Here is an 18,734-nt window from a genome sequence, read left to right on the forward strand (position 1 = left end):
GTACACAGCATATGTAATACAGCATATTAAATGCATATGAACAATACATACATAAAAGCCTTATGAGGCTACTTCTATCAAAAGGTTCATTTTCTTTGATATTTGTATGATGAAATTATTGAAATTTGGTTTTATAAAGCTTTTACAGAGTTAGTGAAAATGCAGTTCAGTTAAATACTCTTCCTCTCCCTTCTCCGACATCCTCCATTCCAACCCCTCCACGATCCATTTCCCTCTCTTTTCTCTGTTCTTCTCCCTCTCCTTTCTCCATTCGCTGTCAGGAAGGGGCGCCTCAGAAGAATCATTTCAGCTCAACACGTCACCGTCAGAGACTAGTGGAACCAGCGGCTTCAAAAGTGAGTGCTTTCATTGAAGGACCATTTTTAAGAAGTGGAATATTATGTCAGCAGAATATTTGTTACTAAAAGAGAAGACCTTATGTGTGCTTGATAGGAGATACAATTATTACTTGTCTGCAAGTGATATGATCATTCTGTCTCTAAAGGTGACTTTCATCACTGTTGAGATTCCTATTGGTGTGAAACTCTTGTACTTTAAAATGTTGGGATAAATTTTTAGATGTATCTGCAAACTGAACCAGAAACTGTATGAACTGTTCTGGTTTGGTTTTATTATTTTCCATGATGTCTGTTTTCTTCAACTTGTCAGTTCTTTTTTCTGTCTTAAACAAAAGGGTTACATTGATGAAAATATTGGCAGGGTATGAAAAATAATCAAGTATTCTATTATCAAGCTCTGATAGGAACTTTCAGAGGAAAAAAAAAGACTTTGGCATCAAAAGCTGATATTAGCATATATAATAGCAGTACCGGTTAGGTTCATAAGACTGGTCCACCTTTTTAGAGGTGTTTTTTGTTAACAGTATGCAAAAAAGTTTGAGATACTCAGTGAATGTGATGTTATTGCATAGCTTTTAATATCTAGACTAATAAACTGTGTTATAGTGTATATTTCAGAACATCTGTAGCTGTTCAGCTGTATCTGTTTTTTGCTACTTTTTGTTAGATTCAAGCAAAAATGAAGCTGTGTATCCATTAGTACCATTCTCCAAAAATCCTGTTCTCTACTTTGCTTTTGATTTAGATATGTGCAAAAATTGATGGTAATATTTTTGTACAACCTTTGATAGAGATTGAAATAGATCAGGGGTGGTAGTCCTGGTCTTGAAAGAATTGAGACGTGGTTTTAAGAAAAAAATGAATTGCGTCATACATGGACACAAGTTGTCTTATCTTGCTTTCTAAATTGTGACTCAAATCACTGTTGTCAGACTGAGTCTTTCTGTTGTTAAGTGTGTTGACTCACTAAGTTTTAGTTGTGTTGACTTCTACTGATGGCAATTTTAAGTATTTATTCATTTTGGACTGTAACAACATTGTCACTACTAAGTACAACATTGTCAGAACCTTTTGAGGGGCTAGGAAAAGGCAGTTCTGGGCTTACAGATGCAAAAGTGAGTGAAGTATTTATTTCTTTAAATAGTTTACTTAAGAGCAGGTATTAATTTTTACTAACTCTCTACTGTCTCTTGACAAGACCCTTTCTATGTGCATTAATGTACACTGGAATCACTCCAGGTAATTCCCTGTTTGTGGAAAGCCAAAGGAAAAATGCATACCAGAGTGCCGTCCTGCGGACATAAGCTGTGCTAGCTTTGTGTCTTTGCTGCTGGGAGGATATCCTGATGCACTGGGAGCAAGTCCATTGGCAGCTCACTGCTTCTGGATTCCAGCCCAACATCCAAGGGGGGAACTCGTAGCACAAGGCACGTCGGCCTCCACCTCTCCACCTACAGACATTGTCAGCAGCCTCTGAATGACTGTCTGCTTGGAAGACGCTTTAGCACACAGGAGGAACGTAGATTGCCTCCAAGCCCTACAAAACAGTTAACTCCCTAACTCTGTACACCTCTGCAGACCTGCTGCGGTGCCCTTGAGGCAGCCCCTTTTCATGCTTGGGCCCACAAGGCATTGATGATTCTTGGGGATGTGGGGTCCAGGCAAGCTTTCTCCATCAAGACTAGGAGGACAGGACTGAGAGTCAACTCCGCAAGTAATTCCAGAAGTAAGAAGCTGTAGAAAGGCAGCAAGACTGTCAGCTTTCCCAGTGGTTCTTTGTTGTTGTTTTTTTAATCACACTACTCAGTCTCAGTTTATTGCCTCAGGAAGGGCTGCCAGTTGCTCCTTGTAGTTAGGGGTAGGTGTGCAGAAGCCAGCAGTCTGCTGGTCTTGTTGCACTCTTAAAGCAACCTTGCCTGCTGCTTTTAGGTTGAAGAGAGGAAGTGAATTGCCATCAACAAAGCTGACATGTCTTTCTTTAAGCTTGTTGGTTTGGCTCTTGCCAAACAAACTCATTACTTTGAAATGGCATGTTGTCTCTTGGCTCTGTAAAGACTGGTGGGATCCCTTTTATTCCTTTTGCCTTCCTGTGCAGCAGCTGTTTGCCCAGGTGGCAGGATGTTATGGAAGCCCAGGCTGCACAGTTTGCAGAAACTGTTGTCTGTATCAGGGCCACTGCCTGGGGGTGGGGGAAGACAATCAAAGACCTGCAAAAGAATACTGTTTTTATGCCTAGGAAAATATGCTGGTGGGCTTGTAAGGATGTTTTGGTTTGCATGTCTGATCCCTGTGTTTCTTGCATCTGGCTCCTAACCTCCTGGGCATAGGAAGAGAAATGTATTTGGAGACTTGGAAACAAGGCAGTGTTGCTCATGGAAGCAGCAGCTGCTTGTGTTTGTGGGACAGATTGTTTTATATGTAATGCTTTTTATGGTGAAAAATAGCTGCTAGTATATAATTGGTGACAAGGGTGCCTTTGAATGTTTGAGGGCTCTTGACAAATGCACAGACCTTACTGTTCTGCTCAGGCTTGTGCTGCTCAGGCCTCGTTGTATGTGCATAGAAGACGTACGAGCTGGGTTTACTGCTGGTGGTGGTGTCAGGCTGGTTAAAGGAGACTTGGGAAGCCCAGCCACATCTTACCTTCTCTGTGCATAGTGACTAGTCAATCCATTGCAGAGGTAGTATGTCGCTCAGCGATTTGGAGGATATTGGTGTACAACTTGACCATAAGATCCTCCACCTGTGTTCAGCTGACTACAGGTGATTGACATAGATCTCAGCCTGCATCCTGCAGATCATAAACTGGACCTGTATGAGGTGCGTTTGTGGGTTAGTGATTGGGGAGACCCAAAGTAGCAAGGGACACGTGTTGACTGCTGATGGGTGACTGCTGACAAATGTTCCTGAAGGGAGAGGATCTTGGCCTGTCCTGTCCTGATAAAAGACAGTAATAAAGATAAGATGCTGTGAAGCTGGCTAGCATGGCCAGCTGCAGTATTCATATGTTGTTTATGTCTGCCAGCTACTTTCTGTGACGTGTTAGAATGCCAATAACCCTCTGGTTAATTAAACTGAAGAAGCCCTTGGGAGGTGTATCCTGCTTCATTCCTCAGTCTACCCTTTGCATCTGGGGAAGCCTTGGGCAAGGACCCTCACAGCACCCTGGTAGTGCTGCAGGCATGGATCATGTGCATATGTGACCTCCACTGTTGCACAGTGGATCTTGTCTACCAACAGGTCTGTCATAAGCTTTTGTCTAGCATTGTGGTTCTTTATGGATTTGGTGCAAGCTGGGGAACGCTGGGCTTCAGACAGTAACAAGCTGCTTCTCCATAGGTTTCTCATGTCTTCAGTCTGCTTTGCCAGAAATTTTCTGCCAGGCTGGGAATAGCTGATGCTAATACCTGCATCTGTGAGGGGAAATCATAAAAATGTCTTGAGAGAGACTATTCTGGGTTTTCCCCAGGTATTGGAGCAGCACTTGCTCCGATTAATATCAGTATTGATTTACCTCACGTTATGCTTTGGGGTAAGAGTGACTGTTTGGCAGCAGAACGAGAAGCCACAAACAGTAGCAGAAACATTTATTATGCTTGCCTAACTAGTGCTAAACAGCTGCTGAAGGTATGAATAGGACGTTTATATATTTGTTGCTGTAATCACAAATCATGCAGAAAGTACTTAAAATCAAAGTGCTCAGCCTGTAAGTTGCTATGAACCCTCTGCTCCCCTCAGTTTGTCACTTTACAGGTGCATCTGAAAAGCTGCATCCAGATTTGAGCCCCCTATACAAGAGAGATACTGGAGTTCACGATGTACACGAAGAGGCTGAGGAGCTGACTTTGTTTAGGATTGAGAAAGCTGAGATGGATTTAGTTGCTGTCTTTCAGTGTCTAATAGATGGTTATAGAGAAGATTTTGTAACTCGTGGAGGTGCATTGTGAAAAGATGAGAGGAAACACAGGTTGCGAGAAGGGGAAAATATGAATAGGCAGAAGAACTTTTTCTCAGTTAAGGTGTTTAAGCACTGCATGAAGTTGGACAAGAGGGGCTGCAGGAACTTCATTCTTGGACATCTTCAAATCTTGACTGGAAAAGGCCCTGAGCAACATGATCTCATTGTGAAGTTACCTCTGCTTCTCATGGAGAGTCGGACCGGGTGACCTCCCAGGGTCCTTTGCAGCCCGAGTTACTCCCGGATGGATGGGTGAGGTACTGGCTGCATGCTGGTGTCTGCCCGATCTGAAGTAGCCTTTTTGTTGTCATAGCATCTTCTAGCTGACAGGCAGTGTCGATGCTTAAATAAATAAATAAATAATGGTGGTTTCTAACTAGTCCACTTAAACACACAGAGCGGAGTTTACTTTTGGCATACATAGGAGATAGTATAGGTGTAGTCTGTACCCATCTTTTACTGGTTATATTTCATAATTTGGTGGTGCCTTGAAACAGAAGCTTAAAAGGTTACAGGGTAGTTTGTTGGAGCTTTTTTGTGAATCACAAACTGAGCACAGGTAGACAATGTTAAAGAAAGTGCTACAGGAATTATGTGAATAATTAAAGGCAAAAGAAAGCACTCATTTATAAAACTGGGAAAGGTAATGGTAAAAAGTCAATTTGATATGGGAGCATGGAGGTTGAGAAAGAGGCATAGGGAAAACGTTCAGACTATTCCCAAACTCCTGTGGTGTTTCAGTAGAAAAGAATAAAGCTGGTAAGAATGGTAAGAATAAAGCTGTATTCCAGATAGGCTGGCACTATAATTTAGGCACATCTGTAACCATTATGAAGTTTGCTTTGAATGTTGTTAGCTTGCAAAAAAAACAACAACACTGATAGAACAATCAATTGAATGAAAAACTCCAAGCTGATTTTATAGAGAGGACACTTCAGCAGAGTTTAAGTTTATTTATGTTTTAAGTCATTCGGATGTGAGTACTTTAGCAATTAGAGTACAGTAAACTTTATTGAACTTAGACTGAAGAACTTCTGCAGCATATACATATAAAGGTTTTAAAAAACATGTTTTCTTGCCCATGAGCCTACTTTAGGAGTAAGGTATTGTTGTAACTTGTGCATCACATGATCTCATTTAAAAAAGAAATTATCCATTATAGGCTGGGGAGTGCAGAGAAACACAGTTCCTTAACACTCCTCTCTGGCAACAGCTGATAGTAGTTTGATTTGATTTGATGGCCAATTGATTGCTAGAAGGTTATATTTACCAAAGGTCATAGAGAGTCTAGCAGATGTATAAATAGAAGCAGAAGATAGTTTGCAGCCAGATAGCATACATGGGTGCTCTCTTTGGCAAGTTAGGGTTGACTTCCTTATAAAATTGGTTTCCTGAACAAGTAAGTCTGTCACTAGTGTATTATTCATTGTATTAGATCAGTTTTACAAACTTCTTCCCCCAAATGGAAACAAAATAATACTCCCCTTTCTCCTTACTAAAACCCTTGTTTTGTAGAAGGTAGTACCAAGTTATAATTAGAAGTTTGCAGCTGTTACTTTAAATGTGTGGCATCCATCCGTGTGCTTGCATGCCTCCTGATTGATTAAAAATAGAAATAGCTGGGGTAGAAATAGTATTAGAAATTCTTTGACTTATGTAAATGCCCGTATGTATAGAAAAAGACAACCAAGGAACTTCTAAAGCTTCAGATGTAGTTAAATTAGTGGGCATACATCCTTATTTAAGTGTTTTGTGGGAAGCCTGCATAGTGTGGACATAAGTAAAAGGGTTGGACTAGAACAGAATTGCAGAACTGAAGAAAAAAGAAAGAGAAAAGTCACTGCTGGGAGATATTTCAAACATACTAAGATAAGATTTATGTCATCAAAAAACCACTTTTCTCCCCAAAAAGATGATTTTATTCTGCATGCACTTATATTCAATAATGAAAAATATTATCCAGGATACACTGGTGCTTTTCTTAAATGTTTTGGTCTTGATAGCATGAATGCAGAAAAGGTGAGAGGTGCTGGACTTAGCCTGTCAGATGTCTCATATAAATCAATGTAGGAAGTAGGAAGAATTTTTTATACCATTCCCTGTTGCAGATTCTGAGATTTTGTTGCCTCCTGCTGGCTTAAAAACAGTGTAGAGAAGAAGCTGTATCTGTCTACTCTTCAATTTTTAATTTCATGTCGAAGAGATGCGTAATTGAAGTTGCCATTTTAATCTTTTTGGGCACTGAGGAAGTCTTTGGGATGGACAGTTTTACCAGTCACATAAGAAATCCCTGTACGTTTGGAGAGTTCTTTCCATTAATTATTAGATATTTCACAACAGAACCTTGCAAACAAACATACTGAATAGAGATATAAATTCAAATAACCTTCACTTACCCTGTTAGACCTTATTAACGGTGTAAACAGGATGATCAGTCAAAGGTAAAAGGGAATTTTAAAAATGTAATGCTTGCACAAACTTAATACAGTTGCTGATGTGATTTACTGCAGTTTGACTTGGAACAATCCATCTGCCATATTGGACAAGGAGTGGGATGAAATTGGCTATAAAATGGCAATAAACCAAAAGATTATCTGGATCCTAATCTCAGCTTTGCTAGAATGTTAGTAGTCCAAAAAAACACTTATAAAATATACCTGACTTTATTGGTAGCAGATACAGAGAGACCAAATAATGATATAAATAGTGGAAGAGGATTTATCAATATTTTATTTTTGTTTTCTGTATTTAAGAAGGATTGTCTTTCTACCATTGTTTTTAGCCGAAAACCTTGCCTAGGCTGTGATCTACTTTATGTCAAGAGTTCACAAATTCTTACACACAATGTTCCAACACCGATCTAGGAACTTGCATTGTCAGTGTTAGGAAGCTGGTGTTCAGTAGACATGAGCTTCCTGCATGCATCAGAGTTTTTCGAGCAGTGATTGATGCAGAAGATATATCTGTTGTTGCAGACGTCTTGAGACTTTCAGATAAAAATAGCAGAGGGCTAATGTTGGTGTTATGATTCCTTTCTGATTAGGAATACTTAAAAAAACATTCAGATCTCCAAAGAAAAATTACCTTCTCCATCTTGTCTTCACTGCTGTGGGTACTCAAAATTGAGATTGCAGCTAATTAAAGGAGCTGGATAACATCAGCAGGGAGAGCAGTGTAGTATGAATAAGGATCATGGGATTTCTCCCATATTGTATTTGGAGAGGTTGAAATCAATTCTTCTTTTCTTGGAGCACTGAGTGGTAATTGGAGATGCCTGGAACAGCTGGTGATGAGGATGTAGTCTCTTGCCCACTGTACAGGAAGAGTAGTTCATGGGCCAGTTCCATTTTACGAGTGGTCTGGATGCAGGAGTGGAATGCACACTCAGCAAGTCTGCCAGTGCAGTTTGGTGAAGGCAAATGCTGGGTTCTGTACCTGGGACGGAGCAGTGCAGGACACAGGCAAGTTTTGGAGATGAGTGGCTGGGGAGCAGCTCAGCAGAAGGGGCTCCGGGGGTGCTGGCTGACGGCAGGCTCGGCGTGAGCCAGCAGTGTGCCCTGGCAGCCAGGAGGGCAAACCACATCCTGGGGTGCACTGAGCACAGCACAGCCGGTCAGACGCGGTGATTCTCCTGCTGTTTAGCGTTGGTGCAGCCTCACCGATGACTGGACACAAGGGAACAGCACAAAGCTGTGCCAGGGGAGGGTCAGACTGGACATGAGGAAAAATTCCGTTACCGTGAGGGTGGTCAAACACTGGGAGAGACTTCACAGAGAGGCGGCTGATGCCCGGTGCCTGTCGGTGCTCAGAGGCATCTGGATAACGCCCTCAGTAACGTGCTGTAACTTGTGGTTAGCCCTGAAGGGGTCAGGCAGTTGGACTTGGTGATCTCTGAAGGTCCCCTCCGACTGAACTGTTCTGTTCTAGTGACAATAGCTTTTTGCGATCAAGCAGTAAGTGCAGCAAACAAGCAGAAGATGAGGTAGAACACAGGTGTGTAATGAGAAGGCCCATGAAGAGTTATTTTTGAGTTTAAAATGGAGGAAAAGAGAAAATCTCATGAGAATATTGCTCTCTAAGTTAGATAGGACGTGCACTGTTCTGGGAGTGGCAGAAATTAGTGTGGCTCTTTCAGTGCACTTAAGGCTATGTAGGAGACAAATAAGTTTCAGCTTGTTGATAGGAGCATGAGACTAAAGTGAAAAAAAAAATGTTCATTTTGACCAAGCTGTTTTAACAAATGGTTACACAAATGGTTTTCACAAACAGAGTTAATATTTACCTTGCTGTTCTCCAGCCAGTCTCAATTTTTCCAGTGTGACCTTTGCCCTAGAACTTGAGCCTATCTTCCACATCAGTGGAGTGTATTACTTACTAGTAAGCCATGGGGTCAGCTGAACTGAAAAACTTTGAATTTATAAATACAGATTAAAATGTCAGTGTTAAGCAAAATCTCTGATTTTGAGACCTTTAATTGCATAAGGTATGGGATACCTGAAATGACAAGCAGAGCAAATATAAATTTGCCTTTTTCTGTAAGGTATTTCTGTTGCCTGATGAAGGCTTAAAAAAAAATTATTTTGCCTCTGCTGTAGCTCATATATTTCTTGTGGAAAAGTGAGCAATTTGTGAGCTTTGTTCCTGGCCTGATGAGAATCTTCCCTTTTCCCTTACGTGTGAAGAGCAGCTGCAGACCTCAGTTCTGAGGCTCCTAGAGAAGTACTTTCCCCTTTCAGCATATGGAGTCTGTTCAAGCTGATGATTGTGAATGTGTCAAGGTAGAGCAAGGCTGTTTTGCTAGTAGTGACCAGTCCTGGGAAAAAAGAATAAACATGATTGGTTTTTTTATTTAATTATTTTAGCCCCTTCCATCCTCTGTGAAATGCCTAACATAAACTGTTGCAATCGAAGCTTAAATGTAGGCGAGTCTTTCATGCTGCAGACAGGCTTAATCAGTTTATCTTCTAGTTATTGATTTTGACAGCTGTTTAACAGCAGCTGCTGAACATGCTCACTGTATAATTGGAACTGTAACAGAATTGTCAGCTATCATGATCTGATGCTGGTAAGAGGAGGGGAACTAGATTCCTTTAAGTATAATGGTCTCTAGCAGCTGTATTTTCAGGAATTCCAAAATGGCTGGAAGGGCCCTCTGGAGGCCCTCTGGTCCAACCTCTGCTCAGCAGGGACACCCAGAGCAACGTGGCCCAAGACCACGTTCAGGTGGCTTTCGAAGACCTCCAAAGCTGGAGGTTGCACAGCCTCTCTGGGCAACCAGTGCCAGTGCTCCATCACCTGCACAGCAAAGATGCTGTGATGACGTAGAAGACGTGCTGCCGGATGTTTAGCTGGAACCTCCAGTGTTCTGTTTTGTGCCCATTGCCGTCTGTCCTGGCACTGGGCACCACTGGAAAGAGCCTGGCTCAGTCCTCTTTGCACCCTCCCTTCTGGTATTTATACACATTGACAAGATCTCCCTGAGCCTCCCCTGCTCCAGGCTGAACAGCCGCAGCTCTCAGCCTCTCCCCACAGGAGGGATGTTCCAGTCCCTTGGACAATTTTGTAGCCCTCTGCTGGACTGTTTCCAGTATGTCCAGGTCTGTCTTGTACTGGGAACCCAGAGCCGGACACAGCACTCCAGGTGCTGCGGTGTCACCAGTGCTGAGTAGCGGGACAGGATCACCTCTCCTGACCTGCTGGTGATGCTTTGCCTAATGCAGCCAAGAATGCCATCAGCCTTCTTAGCTGCAGGGGCACCTTGCTGGCTTATGTTCAGCTTGGTGCCCACCAGGACCCCCAGGTCCCTTCCTGCAGAGCTGCTTCCCAGCTGGGTGGCCTCCAGCCTGTCCTGGTGCCGGGGGTTGTTCCTCCCCAGGTGCAGGACTCTGCACTTCTCCTCGTTGATTTTCATGAGATTCTTGTTGTCTGTAAATTTACTGAGGGTGCACTCTACCCTCATCATCCCGATCGTTAATGAAGATGTTAAACAGGGCTGAACCCAGTATTGACCCTGGGGTACTCCTCTCATTACTCACCTCCAGTTAGACTTTGCACCTCTGAGCACTGCTCTCCAGGTCCAGACGTTCAGCCAGTTTGTGATCCACATCACTGTCGAACTGAGGAGAGAAGTGCCGAAGCTAGCCACTGCATGCTGTTGTTGCTTTATTCTTTTGCTTTTTAATGGTAGGTAAAATCCTGTGTAGGTATGTCCATTAAAAAGCCTCTGCTTTTCATGCTTAATTAAAAGAACTTGGAGAAACCCATGGCTTTACTCAGTGCAGATTTAGGGTTTTCCAGCTCTGGTAAACTGTATCATTGTTTATATTTATTCAGCTGAACAGTTCTGCCAGCAGCTGGTGTTTGATGGCTTGTGTGATTTATTTATTTTTTTTTAATTCGTTCTCTTTCCCCCTTTATCAGTGATAGCACTCTTCAGTTACAAAGATGGGAGTATTTGTGTCAGCTTGGTAGCTGGAATCTAGCTAACACTGGTGTTCCAAACACTTTGCAGTCAGTGCATTTTCTCCACTGGTCATGAGGTGATATGGTACTTTGCCAACGGGTGACATAGGCTCTACAACAGCAGGTCAGCAGGGAGCATGGATTTTCTGACGCTGTGTCAGATGGAATGATTTTGTGTACTTTGAAGTGGAAAATTCTCTCAGAAATTTCACGCTTTTTAGGTAAAGAAACATGGTTATTGATTTTCAAAAGATTGGGATAATAAAATTCAGAATGCAACATGTCAACAAATAAAACCAAAAGCAATATTTTTCTCTTATATTTTACTAGGAAGTATTTGAAAGAAGTAAAGACTGGATGACTTTAAAATGAAAACAAAGTTTTACTGCATTAATTTTGGCAGCTGTCAAATGACTCTCTCTGAAGGGGATTTGTGCTTCTCATTAAGTATGTCTGTGTTTTTTTTAGCCTGTTACTAATAACAGTATCTGCTCTGCAAATAAGCCATGTTGCATTATTGTTGTAAAGAAGTGGAACTTCTGTGTTTTGCCACTGCTGCTTTCAGCTGAAAACTTAAAATACAGTGGAGATACTCAGACTATGGTTAATAGCATTAGTTCTTAACTGCATTACTGTTTCTCATTTGGCCAGTAGGTTACTGGTACAGTCTTTGTACTTTTTTAATTGATGCAGTATGTCCCTGAAGCATTGAACATTTATGGATTCGGTTGGCATAACCAAATTGGCATTAGATATGCCAATATACATGTTTTTAAAAATTTGTCTTCTTTCCCCTCATTTTCTGTGTTTATGAGTTTTATTCCCATAAAGGGATGTTTTTTTTGTGATCACTTACCCTGTCAATATTTGTAGCACTTCTTCTTTCATCTGGTCAAATTTATTTTCTTCTGCTTTCCAAAAACATCTTCCAGTGACTGACTGCTATGTTATCTTTTCAGAGAATATCTTTGACTATTAGTCATCAACTTAGATTCTTGCTACTGTCTCTGAAGGAACCATTGTAATACACTGTCTACTTAAAAACAATGCTAGTTAAAGCCTTTTTATTCAGGTGTGGGAGCTGTTCACTGATCTATGTTTATTTTTTTTGAAAAAAATCAGTGGCTGTCATTTGTATGGTATCTCTTACCCAATGTAAGTCTTACTAAGTTCTTTCAGTTGCTAAATGCTATTGCAGATCCCATCATTTGGAAGGAGTTCAGAAAATATATAGTGTTCTTCTTAAGAAGATGCTTACTGTTAATACATGGAATCATTCTGAAACTTTCCACCTTGTTTCATAGGATTCAAGGTTTCCTAATCTTAACAGTTCATAGAAGAATACTAGGTAAAATGAAACATGGCTAACTGCTGTTAACTTAGTTCAGTCTGTTATAAACCTTAACATTGTCGTAGTATCTGGTTCATCTATAGGAAAATACATATAGATTATTTACATTGTTTCCATATTGTACATAAAACAATTGATTTCTTTTTATTATATGTTTTATATATGTAGCCTGTTAGGCGTTCTTTTTAATCCAGTTAATTTGCATTTAAATTAACAATGCCTAGCTTTAAGTAGGCGTCTGGGTATGCCTTTTACACCACATTTAAGTACCCATGGAGCTGATGCACAGATATGTTTCTGCTTTGAAAGAGGCAGTCAGCAGTGCCTGTAACAAAAGCACGGAAGTTAACTGAGGGAATAAAAATGAGTTGTATAGAATGCAGAATATCGAAGTAGGCAAAATGTGGCCTTTTCTGGTTAAATCTGAGCTTAAGGGGCTTCTTAATTTTGTAGTTTATCTCCTGGTAAAGTATACAGTAGTTCCGGCTGATTTGTGACTCCAAGTTCATAATTCGCACTTTTTTTTTAGTGTTTGGTATGAGAGGGGAGAAAGTTAACATGCAGAACATATAAGCTAAAAATGCACCTGAAATATTTAATAGCAGCCTTGTGTTCTTGGCCAAGAAATATTTGGTAGGTGACAAGGGAGAATTGTGAACAGAGTGTTTCCAGAGTCATAGTAACTGCCTTGCAGAACTTGCAAATGCAGAAGCAGCAATTTTTGTTCATGAAAATACTTGTGAAGAGATGGCTTTTGAATTAATTGCTGTGGGTACATACAAAAACAAAAAGACACCTGTTAAACATCTGGCTGCATCTGGATGACTAGAAAAAATGTGAAAAACTCGTCTGGCAGGCAGAACATCAGAGTTTAGTTTAAGGCAATAGTAATACCTGTATCTTTGGCAGCTAGTGCAGAAAGGCGAAGTAAGTGGTAACTGAGACTTATGTTGCCAGTGAAGAAGGTATTGATACAAATCGCTTTTCATAAGAAAACCAAATACTGAATTGCATCTTGGACATGTTGAGTCAGACTAGAACTGCAAAGAAAGAGGTGGCCCAAACATGAACTCGCTTGGTTATCTTGAAGGCAGAACAATTTTATAGTTACACCTGTTATGCAAGAAATCAGGTCTGAGTGAGGTTATCTTAATGTTCAGAGAAAGAGCAGAGAACTGGTTAGTAGTCTTGAGCTGGAAATTTAAAGTCAGAAGAAACTCTTAAAATTCAACTGTAGTGTTAATGGAAAACTTTTGGAGGCAGAGGCTTTACAGTGCTTGGAACCAAGAAACATTGTAAGTTAGCATAAGAGCAAAAGGGCACCTTGGACAGAGAAACAAAATTACAGCAGGAGAGAGGCATTTGATGTGGGACACCAACACTGGGCATTTGAGGTGATTGATCTTTTTCCACACAGTAACCCTTGGTAATGCGTTATGTGAATCTGAAGAACAGAGTGTTGGTAAAGTTGGAAGCAATCAACTAAAAAGCATAACCACCCATTGCCTTGCTTAGAAGATATTTAGACTGGATTAATACAATGACTTGATATATTAATCTTATAAATGAGTCAAGATGAGCTTGTAAAAGGCACAGTGCAAGCCCTTCCCCTGACAGATCAAAACAATCCTATACTTACGTTTCTCGCCCTGCCTTTTTTCCCTTGTTCTCACATACCGATGAAAGATCTGCCACCTTCCAACGTGTCTTCAGCAAAAAGATAATAATTGCTTACTTAAGAAAAGTCTTCATGTTCTTCCCTCACAACATCCCTCTTGTCAGTAGTTTTGATAAGAAGGTGAATTGTGTGCCATGGCTGTTTTTTATTCCCTCCTACTATTATAAATGCTGTGTTAAAATTAGTGTTAACCTGTTATTAATTCAGTGTATTAGTTGTGTATTAAATAATACACATTACCAGAAAGCCTTCAGATGCTTATGGCCAATGATGGATGAGTAGACCAACAGGGTAAAAAACCTTCTATGATTTTTTCCATATTTAAGATTTTTCCTTCTGAAGAATGCACTACTAAAATTTTTCCTGAAAAAATAAGTTTCTTTTTCAGCCTACTTTGCCGACAGCTGAAAACTCTCTTATCTAAGACTTCTGAATATTTGAGAACCTTGCAATTGTTGTTTGAAGATGAAGCAAACTGAGCTGTACCTGTATTGACAACACTAGCTACATCTTTATGAAGCAGCTTATGAATGTGTCAGCTCTTTATTGATTTTCTTAAAAATGAACTCAGTAATAAGTTAATGGCATCTTTACTTCTTCTCATATAAAGGAGGACATATTCAATATTTGAGTTTTCTCTAATTTGCTGTCAATATTTACAAGAAACTAGATGAAGTTAGGTGTTGTTTTTTTTAAGATAACTCTGTCATGTAAACCTTTTTATTTAATTCTGTTATTTGAACAATTTCTCTAGTTAGTGGGCTGAAGACTTTGACCCAGAAAAAAAGCGTAATGTCCTTTATTCAGTCTATGGTCTTTTAATAAGGCTGGTTATCTGCACTCTGGTACACTGACTGAACTTGACCAGACTGAAATGTCTAATAGATGTGTAGAACCAGAGTAAGAATCATAATTACTGAAATGATCAAAAAGCATCTGTTGCTATGAAACTATGTTATTAATGGTAAAATGCACAGAGTATGGAATTTGAACTGATAACGATAGCTGCAATTAAATTTGGTATGGGAGTCTTACTGCATCATCACAGCAATTTGGCACAGACTTGCACAGATCTCTTAAACCTGAGACAAGGCTTATTATGTTTTCAGACCACGTGTTTTGACATAAAGGGCCTCAAGAGCAAGAGTGTGTGGTGCATTTAGTCTCCTTTGTGTGACTGGTGTGGAATGAAATAGCCCTAAAAACAGCAAAACTGGGACTTCCCGGGGAGGATTCCATGCAGGGCAAAGGCAGAACAGCATGGTGTCATCCTCTGGGACAGAGATGGTCCCTGAGAACCATACAGAGTGGTACTGAAGGATCTTTTATTTTATTTTTTTAATACTCCAGTGTCTTTTCTGATAAGTAGGTGACCTGAAGATCTTGACACAGGTATGTTTCTTCCTACAGCAGTCCGTAGGCCTGTGTTGGATGCTGTGCAGTAGGACTACCACAACTGGTCTTCTGCTTATGGCTTACTGAGCCCCTCAGAAAGGAAGCAGCATAATGCTAGAGAACTTCAGGGAGCTACAGGTCATTTCTAGTGTAACTGAGATATGAGCCTTAGAGTTGCAAGGATGAAGAGCTGAGTGATTTTTGGTATCATTCGGTGCTTCCTTGTTTTCAGTGGTTGTTGACTAAAGCAGCTGGGAGAAACTGAGTAAAAATTGCCTATTTAGCTTATAAAAGATACTGGTGTGTTTTATCTATCTAGTAATAAGTGGTTATTCATTATTATCTCACCTATATAATTCTGTATCTTCTATATTTGTTATTATCTTACCTATATAATTCTATATATTCTATATAATTCATCTGTAATTTATAGACTGGCCCTTTTTAGAGCATGTTTAAATTTTTTCCACGTGCTCTGAATAGACTCTGTTGTGGAGTTCTGCTGTACTATCAGAATGAAAGCATAATGCTGGCGAGTCCGGTTTGGATTAAGAAAGTCTGTACAAACACAGCTGATAAAGACTTTTCCACAGCTTCAAAAAGTTAAGACAGGTAAGTTTTAAATGATGCACAATCATGTGGGAGCTGAAAAAATTAAATCTGATCTGAGACAGAAAAGCAGGCTTAAGTGTACTATGATTTTTTTTTCTTGGAGTAACTCATGGGGGGAGGAAGTGACCTGGCATTTTAACATCAGCACTGTGATGTATAGGAAAAATGAGGCTATATCATCAAGGAAAGATGGTGTTGTTTTTTATATTTATTTATATATATACACACACACACTGTCAGAGTATTTTATATATTTTATATATAAATGTATACTGTCAGGGTATTTTAAAATCCATGCATACAAAATCTTTATTTGCGTTGTTTTGTAAATCTTCCTGCATGAATTACACACCCGAGATTTTGTTTCACTTTTTTTACTTAGTACTAAGAGATCTTGGCACTTCTTAACAGTTTTACTTAAGGGTAGTTTCAGTAAATTACTGAAGCTGTATTCAGTGATCAAGAGTAATCCTGGAGGATGGCATGCATGGGAATGGGCTGAGAGATTAATGTGACTTTAAGTGTCCACAGAAGGCATTGTCTGTCATGTGCTGTTATAATGATAAACTATAACCAAACCCCTATAGTTTTTCTTAAAAAAAAAAAAAAAAGCCTAAAAAAAAAACACAGGAAAAAAAAAACAAAAACAAAACAAACCATGAATCATAAGAAACAAAACAAATCTGCAACAAGTGTTGCAACTGTTAAATTAGCTGCAAACCCAAGTATAATTCTCGCTCATTACATTTTGGCATTTTTTCCACGGTCATTGGCCATTACTGAGTGACAAAGCCGAGAATTTACAAGTAAAGTTTTATGTTAGAAATGGAACACAATGGCATTGTAAATATTAAAGAAAAAACCATACAAAGGGAAGTACGTGGGTTCTGAAGTGCAGTTACATTTTGTTCGTGATGAATGTGACATTTTCAATTTAGGGGAATTACACAGCTTCATAATGCAATATTGTATGCAGGTGTAACTGTTCTTTTTGTATATAAGCACATGTTATGCTAAAAGATGTTGTTTTAAATTGCAAATTCTGAACAGTTGCTGGAACTTCCTAGGAAGTGCCAGAATTTGTTACCAAGGCCTTTAATTCTGCTCTCTTATGCCTGTGCGTTATGATCTCTAATTACATTGTTTCACACTATTTTTTCCTGGCTCATTCAGTTAACAGGATGGGCGGCGCTCAGGAATTGAGCGGCTACTTGATATTTTAATCCTTATCATTCAGTTAGCAGCCCCTGCCTTATTTACTGCACACCATTTAAGTCTCCAAAGAATACATAATTATTCATTCCCTTACGGCCTTTTCTAAGGTGCCTGACTGAGCTATTTTTATCCCTTCAATTGTATTTCATGTACATTTTCTGGTCAATGCCTATAACTTCATTTTATATACTAAGTGAAATGAATATGTGTGTATGCATATACAGCATGCACATGCGTACATATATACACACACACACTTTTTAAAGATAATTTTGAGATCATTTCCTTTAATAACTTTTAGAATAGAAATGGAGTATCTGTTATGTGCTTTAAAACAGTCTTTTGTTAGGATATTAAAAATAAACATAAAATAATGCAAATGAGTGACTGAAGACATCCATTCACATAACTCAAATTATCTTCATATGTTACCTCGTCTTTTGAGATGGTCTTCAACTTTAAATGTATGTGCACATCCTGTAGGTCAGACAAGTTCTACCTTTGTTTAAAGGCAGGCTGCACTCCTTGCTAAACAGGATTGCAAAGATGACTTCACTCATGTAGCATTTAGAATATAAGTTCAAGTGAGGAATGGGGGAAAAAGTGAGGGTGACTAGACATTATAACAGGTTGCCCAGATTGGTTTGGAGACTCTGTCTTTGTAGACTTTCAGAACACAACAGGACACAGTCCTGAGCAACCAGCTCTACTTGGCCCTTCCTGGAGCAGGGTTTTGGACTGAAGGATCTCTAGATGTCCCTTCTAGGCTCAATTATTCTGTTATTTATTTGTACTTATACAATACGAGACGATCTACTTGTGGTAAACTCATATCATGCTTATTTCTGGTAGGCAAAACTTCATGGATCTTGTGTTTTTGTTTTTCTTTTTCACAAAAAATGGTAGTAAGATGTTTATCAGCAGTTCTGATTTAGTTAGCAGACTCTCCCATCAGTCCCATAAATAGTAGTTTAACTGTTCTCAGCAACAGTTTTAGAAACATCTGTCTAACAGTGGTTCTGTTGTTATGCTAGTACTTTGTAGAAGATCGCAGTGAATTTTAATGATTAATGATTGATCAAACTGTTGTGGATTTAATCCTTTTTTTAGTAAAAAACAAAACAAAAAAAAAAAACACCTAAAACCACACAGTGGAGAATCATTGGTGTTAGTGGTCACTTATTTAGGTCTTGATCCTGTTGCTAACATCTTTTGCAAACAACGAATGCTGGAAAGAGTTTAGCATTTCTTTGTCACTGATTCTTGGGAGTTTTAATACTGTCACCAATGTATCATGCTCTGAATAAATAAATGTTACAGAAAAATCTTACCATTCAAAATAGGCTAACTGTTGCTATAAAAAGACCTAGACTTTTCCTGTTGCTAATGTTAATACTTCAAATAAGAATAGAAGGCTACAAGTGAAAGACACATGTAAAATCTGTATTTTTTTTTATTACAGTCAAAATATACATCTGTTTATCTGCTGCTGGTAGGATGGGAGGAATAGAGTACTTGCCTAAAAAAAAGGTCACATCCAATTAAAGGAGATTTTGTTCTTAATGTAAATTCTTTTCTTTTGCAGAAGGAGTTGAGCCTTCCAAGAAGAGGAAGTTTGTAAGTACCTGAAGTTTCTTCTGTTGTGCTCACAGTACAGTATGTAGTTTTGACCGTTCTCGAGTAGGCTATTCTTCTTTTCAGGGG

General features: G+C 39.4%; 1 protein-coding gene across 6 annotated transcripts in view; it reads left to right on the forward strand.

The window, feature by feature from the left end:
* MAST4 (microtubule associated serine/threonine kinase family member 4) overlaps positions 1 to 18,734 on the forward strand; it is a 296,749-nt gene that overhangs the window by 119,688 nt on the left and 158,327 nt on the right. For 4 of the 6 annotated variants that reach the window (XM_040540217.1, XM_040540218.1, XM_040540223.1 and 1 more), the window contains one exon: positions 18,616 to 18,647. In XM_040540217.1, coding sequence (XP_040396151.1) covers positions 18,616 to 18,647 — 32 coding nt within the window. Of the gene's footprint in view, positions 1 to 281; positions 357 to 18,615; positions 18,648 to 18,734 lie in introns of all 6 variants that reach the window. The other 2 variants (XM_040540215.1, XM_040540216.1) reach the window with 1 other exon arrangement.

This window comes from Cygnus olor, chromosome Z, assembly GCF_009769625.2.
Source record: "Cygnus olor isolate bCygOlo1 chromosome Z, bCygOlo1.pri.v2, whole genome shotgun sequence".
In the NCBI taxonomy this organism is placed as follows: Eukaryota; Metazoa; Chordata; class Aves; order Anseriformes; family Anatidae; genus Cygnus; species Cygnus olor.